At 37.6% G+C, this 11,460-nt stretch overlaps 1 protein-coding gene across 1 annotated transcript; it reads left to right on the plus strand.

Moving 5' to 3' along the window:
• The first annotated feature begins 1,371 nt into the window (after positions 1 to 1,371).
• Positions 1,372 to 10,882, plus strand: katna1 (katanin p60 (ATPase containing) subunit A 1). The gene is made up of 11 exons (XM_053336895.1): positions 1,372 to 1,434; positions 3,389 to 3,554; positions 3,648 to 3,787; positions 5,060 to 5,246; positions 5,469 to 5,584; positions 6,244 to 6,349; positions 6,438 to 6,596; positions 7,930 to 8,056; positions 8,179 to 8,313; positions 9,044 to 9,170; positions 10,217 to 10,882. The coding sequence occupies exons 2-11, from the start codon at positions 3,393 to 3,395 to the stop codon at positions 10,413 to 10,415; spliced, it is 1,458 nt and encodes a 485-aa protein (XP_053192870.1). The 5' UTR covers positions 1,372 to 1,434; positions 3,389 to 3,392; the 3' UTR covers positions 10,416 to 10,882.
• The last annotated feature ends 578 nt before the right edge of the window (positions 10,883 to 11,460 follow it).

Consider the following 11,460-nt stretch of genomic DNA (forward strand, 5'->3'; position numbering starts at 1 on the left):
GAACTCTTGTTGATATTCTGTCATAATGTGTCTAATAATGTGCCAAAAACAGCTAAAGCACAACTCCTGTGTGAATTAAGTACACTTTCCAAGACTAAATTCTCCCAACACGCTGTGACATTTGTACAGATCCAGCCACTGCCACATCTGATGCATCCTCACTTATAGACTGCTTGATCTGTTAAGTTCTCATTCATTGTCGTCATATATCAAAGTACATCCAACTTATTGTTTTCCATTAACAGACTGCCAACCTAAGGAGAGAAGTTTACCACCATGTTAAAGAAGTGGGGTGGAGGTCAGGGGGAGTCTCCTGGTGGAATCTCAAGTATGAAACATTTCAGGAAATCGGGGAAAAAAGTAGCAGAACATTTTACAATTGTCTTGATCCACTTTACAGCACTGCCCAGAAACATGGCAGATCTATGTGTAAACATAACTACAGTGTTCAAACTTTTTTTAAATAGTCAAAAGAAAACATGATATATGTATATATATATATATATATATATGTAGTCTAAAATATGCTGCAGATTTATGATCATGTGTTAAAGATTTAGTTTACTGCCTTTAATTGACTGTAGAATTTTAGAGCGACACAAGTGCACTATTGAATGTATAGTAATGACTCTTATTTGTCTGGAAGATGAATTATATGGTGGACAGGCTGGGGGAAAAAGCAATAATAGATAATAACAGGTCAAAGATAAGCACAGTTCATAGTATATTTGTGTAGCTAAATAGAGCCTATATTGAATACCTCATTGTGAATGAGTAGAACAATGATGATACATATACACACACATTTTAATTGAGAAGTTTGAATTTAAGTTTTATTTATTGTGCTTTTACAAATATAGAGCTACTGATGAAAGCCAGACATTTAGTCTTATTTTTTGTTTAAAACAGAAGCAGGTTGACATATCCCATAACATAACATCCCCGGTTCACAATTGTTGAACAATAACAGCAATGAAAATGTGCCCACATCCGACATGACTGTCCACACTTGACAATGATGAAGTCTATAAGAAAAAAAAAATGTTTTTAAAATGTGTTATATAAATAAATTATTATTATTACATTTCAGTTTTATGAGGAGAAAAAATTGGGTTTTGATAAAAGGGGTTTTTATTTCATCTCATGTGAAATGGTGTAGAGACTAACTATGAGTCAGGTCAGAATATGAAAAGTATGTTAGGGTTAATACGTTGAACAGTTATTTGGTTTTATTTTGGAGGGTACGAACGGAAGCCGGAGCCTTTATCCCAGTGGGTTTGAGGCACAGCGCACGCGCTTTAACTGACTTCCGTATGAGTGGGACCATAAACAGCCATGATGGCTCTGGCTGGCTCAGTAGCTTCTCTTTGAACCGTCACAGCGGAACTCGTCATAACAGCCACTGCGAGGACTCTGCGTGTGTACATCTGAAAAGTTGAGTATAAAGTCACCGTTTATCAGCTCTGTGTTAGAACTGGACTCATATTAATGCACGTAGATTCATATGGACAGCTGTGTTCGCCAGATGTGAAAAGACAGACGCGTTGGTACTTTTAGTCTGTTGTAGAGAGAGGAAACAACCAGCCGGCTTCAAATTCAAAGTGAAGGATGTTGGTTGTAACGTCCACACTGAGCCGTGAAACATAGCGTTAATAATAGTGACATATTTCTGCTGACAGCTGTTATTGTTAATGAGACACAGACACACACTATGTGAAGCGCTGCTTCTTGTGTGTGTAACGTTAGTCAAACCACCGTGTCGCATTTAGTGTGAGTTGGGCGAGGCACCGGTTCATCATAGATCAACCAGTTAAAGTGAGGAATCCATACTGTAGTTTATGTTTCATTTAGTGTGAATACATGTGTCACAGTTATGTTAACATATTTTAGACGTGTGTCTAAACTAATCTGTTTTCCATCTGATAAAATGACACGTGTAATGTCAAACATATTGAAAACTAGTTGATGTAAGCATATTTTCTTGTTTGATGATATAAAAGTATAATTTATACATTTTAGTATGTATTTAGAATTCAATTATATGTTATATTTGAAACTAACCATCCTCATATTTCCACATAAAGATTATAAACATAAAATGATTGTTTTAACTATGTAGATAAACTCTGTCATTATTTAGTTTGCATCTTTCTAGATGAGTTTGGACCATCTGATAAATGTAGATCTTTAGGAAAACCTAAAAACTCATCAGGCCTGGGAGCATTACCTTTTGAAATGTTACCTCTTTCAGTCAAATACATATTTTGGGAAGTAAAATCCTACTTTTCCCTTCATTGAATCTGTTTGTGCCCACAACTACCTCTTAGTAAACGTAGAATCATCAAGCTACTTTTTGTTGTTGTTGTAGGAAGAAACGCATTATATGTTTATGTGTTCATATTGTGATATAAATGTAATAGATGTGTTTTAACATTATATTAGGTGGAGGCTTTAAATAAGCCCATTCAGGTTTTCTGCCTACTCTAACCCTAACCCTCTTCATTTTCTGTCATTTCTGGTCAAAATTTGAACTTGTGCAAATAAACTAAACAAATAGAATAAAGGATGCACCAATTTGACCTATTTCAAAATAAAGCCCCTAAGCCCACTTTAAAGTTGATAAGTGACATCTTATTAGTGACAGGGTGATATCTGAAGAGAACGGTTTATACCTGCTTTATGTGTAAAGTGATTACTTTGTTGTGAGTTGGCGCTAGAAGATTGGCATATACTGGAACAAATATACTTCCTATGGATATTATTAACAATATTTTGTGAGTGTTAAACAAACTATAATTAAAATACAATTTTTGTATCAAAATAATTATGAATCATAATCTAAATGGCTGTAAAGGACTGCAGTGTAGTGTGAAGTAACACTGACACCGAATAACACTGACATCGTCAAAACCTCAATAGCCAGTCATCATAACTTCCCCTCTTCCAAAACACATTGATATTAATAAATGATATTATTGGTGGCTGTAGGAGCCAACATGTATATTTGTTTGGGTTGCACATATTGCATCACTTGCGTTGACACATGGGTGTGGTGTCCTCTTACTTGAACTGTTCTCTTGGGTGGCAGTGGGAGTTTATGGACAAAGGGAGTTAGTAGAGCTCCTCGTCACATTATTCACAGTCCCATCACATCAGGTGTTATTTGATATTTTTGTGCAACTGCTGCTCATCAGTCTTATTCATTTTTTCCTCTCAGTAAAACATAATGATTAACAGTGAGCCAGCATGAACAATACCAAGGCCCTGAAAGTGAAGCAGCCATCATAAATTGTATTATTTTCACCTGTGACACATGGATTTGATGGTGGGACCAGTAAGACAAAGGGAGCTGGTCTTTTGTTTGATGTCCTGCTGTCTGTTCACACAGCACCATGAGTGTCCGAGAGATCAGCGAGAACGTGAAGCTGGCCCGCGAATACGCCCTGCTGGGAAACTACAGCTCGGCCAGCGTTCTCTATCATGGATTACTAGAACAAATCAAGAAGTATGTGTACACTGTGCGAGACAGCAGTTTTCAGCAGAGATGGCAGCAGGTAAATCCAGCTTTTAAAAATGTATCACTACTGATCAGATCGTGTCAGAGAGAATTGTGACTTTACTGATGTTTATCTGGGTTTGTTTCACAGCTGTGGCAAGAAATTAGTGAAGAGAACCGACAAGTTCAGGACATAATGTCCACTCTGGAGAACTTCCAGCTGGACACGGCGCCCGCTAAACCCAGTAACCATGACGATTGTGATGTAAGACCTGTGCATGTCGAACAGAGGTATGAGAGGTACTCTTAAACATTTTCTTCTTCACTCTTTTACCCACTTTGATGCTTTTTGAACACTGTAGACCTTGTTCACCTTCATAGGATTTATAATCTGGTTTTTGGAGCTATTTATCTAGGAACAATAGTCCTGATGTAGTCATATGATTGAGATTAGTAAACTGGAGTCGCTGATGTGTGCCTGTTTTGTTCCTGGTCTGCCCTCGAGAAAGACGACCTGTAAATCTCACACAGCTTCTTTGTGTTTGGTTGGTTTTCCTTCACTTTGTTGCTCTGCTCTCATTTCAGTGTGCAGATATACTGTAACGCAGTTTAACTACAGGGACAGGTTTGTTTACATGATGGATAGTAGGGCTGGGCAATTAATGGAAAAATAATCCAAAACTGACATTTAGAAACTCTAATCGACTTAATCTTGCTCATGTCAATTAATTGTGGTGTTCACTGTTGCCATGACAGCAAAGGTTGCATATCTTTAAGGAATTTGAAAACTTGTGTCCAGTGATCATTTGAACCCAAACCATGATCTTTACATAGTTCTAATCAAGTAAACTAGACATTAACCACAGCGTCACACCTTAAAACATCTTTATTTTCACTCCCTACACAAAATATCATGTGAGGGCAGTGGAACTGTGAAAATACACCATTGTTCAACATTCATTAATTGTAATCAAGGTTAAAAGTTCAATTAATTGGATTTAGATTTTTGCCATAATTGCCCAGCCCTAATGGATATAGATATAATATACGACTTATACATGCACAAGGGGATGTCATTTATTCAGTTCATTGTGGATTTTTATTAAGCATTTACTATTTACGTGAGCTAAAATTGAAAACAAACATAACATAAAACATCCCCCATCCCCCTCAGCAATAAGGGAAAATTAAAAATTATACATATACCTATACATACATTTATTTATATACATAAATTTAGAAAAACAAATAATAGAATAAATCTGAAATAATAAACAATAATGATTATACTAAGATTAATTAAATTTAAAAAAAATTAAGTTTGTCATCCTATTCTCTAATCCTAAAATAGTGCATTGTTACTTTGCTACCAGCAGATTTTTTGTGTGTTTTTTTTTTTTTTTTTTTTTTTTTTTTTTTGTCTTGATCAATCCACATCAGTATTTTGTCCCCTAGTATAAACAAAACTGCAGCTAAACAGATATAATGAGGAATATAGAGATAAAACTCCTATCTTTTTAAAGCCTCATGGTTGTTAACAGCAGTTTTCTTCTGTTTTCACAGACACTCTCCTTGTCCAGTCAGGCGGCCTACTAACCCCTATAAAGAAAGCAAACCTCCCAATAACCGCCTCAGCGTGGCTGTGAGGGCCCAGCAGAGGCACTCGCCTCGAGGGTCCAACGGGGACAGAGGCAAACCAACCAAGGGAAAAGAAAAGAAGGAGGCCGCCGCTAAAGCAAAGGATGATAAGGTACTCAACACATGACAGAACACACCACTGTATTTTTTTGTAATATTATATATTATATATTCAGACATCACTATTTGCATTGTTGATTAAACAGTATCCACATGCTGCTTGTTTACCTACAGCCATGCCTAAGCCTGTAATTCCTGTTTTTAGTCTGGCAGAAAACAGACCACATGCTTTACATTCAGGGAACAATAATAATGGTTTGTGTGTACTCTCCAGAACAAAGCTGATGTCCAGGAGAAAGAAGTGAAAAAGTTTGACGGGACAGGATATGACAAAGACCTTGTGGAAGCTCTGGAGAGAGATATTATATCTCAGAACCCAAATGTTAAATGGTGGGTGTTTATCAGTCTGTTTGTTGGCATGGTTACCGTACAGTAGAAAGTAACTAATAGCAGTCATTCTTTTATAATAAAGTTTCTTATTCACTGTCTTGCCGACTGTTAGATGAGACTCATCCCATGTCTGTATGAGAAATATGTGTGTCTGAGTATACAGTATATTTGTATTAGACACACAACTGGTGCTTACACTGTCACATCTGCTGAGTCATCTCCTGTTGTCTACTGATTGGTTAGTTTACAGACATGGGTAGTAGCAGCAGTAGGTAATAATTATTGAAGCAGGCTGTCTTTGGTCACCAAAGCTCTAAATCTATTACCATCATCGTAGAATGGTAACACATGATTTCAACTCTCTTGCAATTGTTAACATCTTTGGAGTTGCTGATTGGTGGAGCTGTACAGTATACCCCTGCTACCTATCTCTCAGTACAGAATCTGTTTTTCTCCTAATAATATATGAAGCTACCTTACTCTGGAAAAGACCCAGAGCCAAAACTAGCCTGCCACATCTGCAAGAGATTGAGCAGTAAACCTTTCCAAGGGTTGTTGTTGTTGTTTACCTCCAAGTAGTGGAGTGTTCCTCTCTAGCGATGATCACCAGCCTTCCTTAGAACTGCCAAATATGATCTGTGTCTAATCTGTCTCTTTAGGGATGACATTGCAGACTTGGAAGATGCAAAGAAACTCCTGAAAGAAGCAGTCGTGTTGCCAATGTGGATGCCGGCATTTTTCAAAGGCATACGAAGACCATGGAAGGTACTGATGTAAAGATATTAGGGGGGGGCTTTTTGTGTTGTTTTATGTATCGCTGACTTCAATACACACATCTCCTTTCTTGTTTTAGGGAGTGTTGATGGTGGGACCTCCAGGCACAGGGAAAACCCTTTTGGCCAAAGCAGTCGCTACCGAATGCAGGACCACTTTCTTCAACGTCTCCTCATCTACTCTGACCTCCAAGTACAGAGGAGAGTCTGAGAAATTAGTCCGCCTTCTCTTTGAAATGGTGAGACATTGGAGTATGGGAATGGTATGAGATGATTACAAATAAAAGTAAAGGGTTGTTTTATAGCAAACAAGCTGCAGAGAGCTGAAGCAAACAGGTAGCTGATAAAGTGGAGGAACTAGAGAGGTAGTGGATCTTTATTTGTATAACACTTTTCATACATCACGATATAACACAAAGTGCTTTACATAGTCACAACAAACAAACAGGAAAATTTAAAAATTTAAAAATAGGACCTCAGGAAACGCTATCATAACACGCAATTAGAAGGTAGGATAAAAATGTATAAATAAATCAAAAAGGTAATAAAACATATATAAAAGGAAAGATAGAATAAAATGGGTCAAACTGTAAATGTTATGAGAACAAGTAATAAAGTAAAACAGACATAAAAAGTAGGTTATGAAGAAGAAACCATGAAATAAAACAGAATAGTCCAAGTAGTAAAACAGGCTAAAATTTAAGAAAGTAAAAGACAGATTAATAAATAAATAAAATTCAATTGAAAGCCAAATTAAAAAGGTAAGTCTTAAGTTTGCTTTAAACATTCTCTGCTGGTCTCAGGTGGCCAAATACAACTCTACTCGCTCTCCTCACCTTAACCTAAAAATGTAAGCTGATTGTATGTCAGGTGTGTATTTCTGACCCCTAGTGGCCAAAAATCACACAATACACCTTTTAAGTTTGGATCTTGGTCATGGAAATAACTGCAGACCTCATAAAAGTTCACTTTAACAGTGAACTTTTATTACGTGTTTGCTTAATGATAAAGGCACAGAACTTGCTGGTGTATCAAGATAACAATACTGTATTAAAAAATAGAATTTAACCTGATTCAAAATGATTTCTTTCAACTGGAAGTAAAACACACTGTACCTTGTAGGGCTAAAACAGTGTTAAAGCTAGGTTTTTTTATTTTGATTAAGATACCAGTACCAATCCAAGTAGCCTTAAAATGATACTGATACCCTTCATTCAATACCCTTCATGTGAATAGAAGCATTAAATTACATAAAATGCCACCACTCCTCCACATCTATATGCTTTGATTTTTACACAAATGCATTTTGAAAGTCTCTAAATTATTCATATTTAACACTTGCATTGATTGGCTGTGAGCATGTCCATACTAATAGTCATATTTTCTAGCTCTGGGTGCAAAAAGGATTGATTACAGGGAACTTTAGACAGGAGATGTTTTGATACTACTTTATATCGGTACTCAATACCTTTTTAAATGTATCGAGTACCGATACCCAGCCCTAAGTGTTGACAATGAAATATGAGTTGAGATTTCACTCTGGTCTCAGTCATCCAATCTGTTGTTGTGCAGGCACGGTTTTACGCCCCCACTACCATCTTCATTGATGAAATTGACTCCATGTGCAGCCGCAGAGGGACCTCAGAGGAGCATGAAGCCAGCCGGAGAGTCAAGGCAGAGCTACTGGTGCAGATGGATGGTGTGTTCACTGACCATGACACAGTTCTAGTTTAATTCACTAATACTTACATGGCTTTAAAAGTCTTTCTTATTTAGCATGGTTAGCATTAACGTCTCACTTGTTTCATTCTTTTTACGTAGGTGTTGGTGGAGCCTCAGAAAACGATGACCCGTCGAAGATGGTGATGGTCCTTGCTGCCACCAACTTCCCATGGGACATTGACGAGGCTCTGAGAAGACGTCTGGAAAAGAGGATCTACATCCCTCTGCCTTCAAGTACGCTCTTTTCTATATTGCATGACAGCAGAGGCTTTGAATCTCTTTATGAAACATGATCGTGTTCAACTTAACAAAGTCACTGTAGACTCTGGTGTTACCTGAGAGCCTTTATCATTCATCAACTAGAACAGACGACAAGAATTCACAGAGGAAGACTTTATAATGCCTGTACTAATTGAACCCGTATAAGCTGCATTATGTGGGGCCATAGTTGGATTAACTCACCAGGGAGAGGCCCTGGGGCACAAATAAGCTTTGGGTCCCTCAATGACCCCTGCATTCCTAGCATTCTCTGTGTTGTATCCTGTCCCCTTCAAGTACAGTGCACACAGCAGACTGTACATGCTGCTTCATTATATCTAGTTGTGAGCTCTAGTAAACAAGCAGTAATCCTGTGTTGGAACGCTGCCTGGTCCCTGCACTGTCACTTCATGCTCATTTGACTTAGACAGGATTTATGTCAGGAATGTGCACAATATCAACAACAATATTTATACTGCGTAAACTACACAGTTAAAGTTGTGCACGTTCTCAAACACTTTGCAATTAATGAAATGACAAACCAAATGATGCACAGTGACCCTTGGTCTTTTTAAGGCCTTGTGGGTCAGGGGCCCCCAGGACAGTTGTCCATTTTGCCTGGTCAGTAATACAAAATGCCTTACTGGTGTAAATATAGTAACTACTCTAGTGCAACAAAGTGAATTTCCTGCCTTTATGTTTGCAGCAAAGGGTCGGGTGGAGCTGCTCAGGATCAACCTGAAGGAGCTGGAGCTGGCCAGCGATGTGGACTTGGATAAGATTGCAGAGCAGATGGAGGGTTACTCAGGAGCTGACATCACTAACGTGTGCAGGTGAGGCCATATTCTTCAACATTAAGAGGAATATCTTTAAATGTGTGCACAGGACTAGATCTTATGTCATAGACACAAGGTTCTTTTTAGATGAGGTATCTTCCTGCTGTCCACCAGCACAGACATGTCATTTCCTTACAGGGAAATTGGGTAGTTTTCAACCTGGACCCTATTTTCCCATCTTTTTGTGACTTTGTGACTAAGTGACAAACGGGGACAACAGTGTTTGACATTGGTCCAGTATTGAGCGAGAAAGCTGCAGCCGGCAGCCATGAAACAGGCTGCCATGTAATCTGATGGAGCAGTAGCAGCCTGTCAAAGGTGCTTGTTTTTACCACTGATTGTTAATATAATAATATATATTGTCTGACAACATTATGGAAAGAACCATACATAGAAATAAATGTTTTACCTTTCTCTTGATCTACTGTTTTTGTCATTGTATCAAACAAAGTCTCGCTTAAGAAGAAGTCTCACTCTGAAATCTCTGCTAAATCTAAGCTAAATATTTAGCCGTTGACTTTAAAAATCTTTTAAAATAACAACAAACTCCTCCCAGCACTCTTCACGCCAACACTGAACATTCAGCCTCATCAAGATCACATTGCAGCACATTTCAAAGCTGCTGGCTACAGTGCTCTCACTCAATACTGGACCAATGTCAAAAACTGTTGTCCCCATTTGGCACTTAGGCTGGGAAAACAGGTTCCAGGTTGAAATGCAGCAAAGTTGTTATGGGGTACCTTTTTGGAAAATGGGTTATTTTCATACAGTTTAAAATGTCATACATACTGTAATTTAACAAGCTTCTAGCGGATAACTGATGTCATTTAAAGCATTTGTGCTTGAATTAAAATATTACAATTAAAGAATTGTGGCAGCAAATGTTAAATGGGACCACCTGTTGAAGTAAATTTATAATATCAGAGTTGTTAAGTGAGAAGAACATGATAAACACTCGGATTGATAGATTTCAGAAAGAATGCTATGATATGTAAATCTTTTGCTTCAAAGTGTTTAAAATAAAGTGCTGTGTGCCGCTGCAGGGATGCCTCTCTGATGGCCATGAGGCGAAGAATCGAAGGCCTCACACCAGAGGAGATCCGCAACATATCTCGGGACGAGATGCACATGCCTACCACCATGGAGGACTTCGAGTCAGCTCTGAAGAAAGTGTCCAAATCGGTTTCTGCAGCAGACCTGGAGAAGTACGAAAAGTGGATCGAAGAATTTGGCTCCTGCTGAAAAGAGAAATGAGTGTCTGGTTTAAGTCGGCGTGAGGCTGAGCCATCAGTGAGTTTTTTATATGACTGTGTGTCAGGCTGAAGGTGTGTATGTGATGTGAAAGAGAAAGGAGATTTAAGTAAATAAGTGCACTTGGACAAACAGCACCTCTTCTTATTGTACATTATGTTAATGTTATGCAAAAGTCTTAATTTGAAAATGTGACTTGAGCTTCCATTTGAGGCATTGCTTTGAAATGTAGATTCTTCTCATGTGGTAGCAATATAGTTTTTGGAATCACATTTGCAAATTCCTTTTGATATTTGTTTGATATGTTTAATCAATCTTGAAATCATCAAACATGTAAATACAAAATCAAGTGAAGCTGACAAACTGACAAAGACTGTGAGGACACTACGTTCACACTCGCCTACTGTGCCTTCCTGTGTCATAACAATGAGATACTAAGCTGTCAATCAAATGTCCTTTTTCCCCATTGTGTTTCCTTTTTTTATGCACTTGATTTTATGTGGAACTATGTTTCACATTTTTTGGAGATGTACATTGAACGTAACACTAACAAGATATTTCTATAAATAAAGTTAATAATGTTAATGAAGGTTGACACTGTGCCTTTCATGTAACTTAAATGAGTAAGCAATGAGTCTGCGGTTTGTTGTAGATGATAGAGGATGTGTTAAAGCATTCATTTTTAAACATGAAGTACCGTTGAAGATGATAAAGAGGCTAACTTGTTGGCTATAGTAGGTTTGCATTGGTAATTTAACCTAGAACTACCAATGCATGGTGGAGATTTGCTTTGTAATGTCTGAAACTCACCTTTTCATCTTTAACCCTTACATACTGTTCAGAGTCTAATTTGAAACGTTTTGACATTTGAGAGGGAAAAACACACCTTTTTAATTTTTCTTTTAGCCAGAAGTTTGATGACTTCTCCTCATGTGACCCAGAATATACAAAAATGGTTACATCATAGCAGTTATGAGGATTTACTTTTATCTTATTAAAACTATTAACTATTAATTTAACTAAAACACATGTCAAT

This window comes from Scomber japonicus, chromosome 17, assembly GCF_027409825.1.
Source record: "Scomber japonicus isolate fScoJap1 chromosome 17, fScoJap1.pri, whole genome shotgun sequence".
NCBI classification, from domain to species: Eukaryota; Metazoa; Chordata; class Actinopteri; order Scombriformes; family Scombridae; genus Scomber; species Scomber japonicus.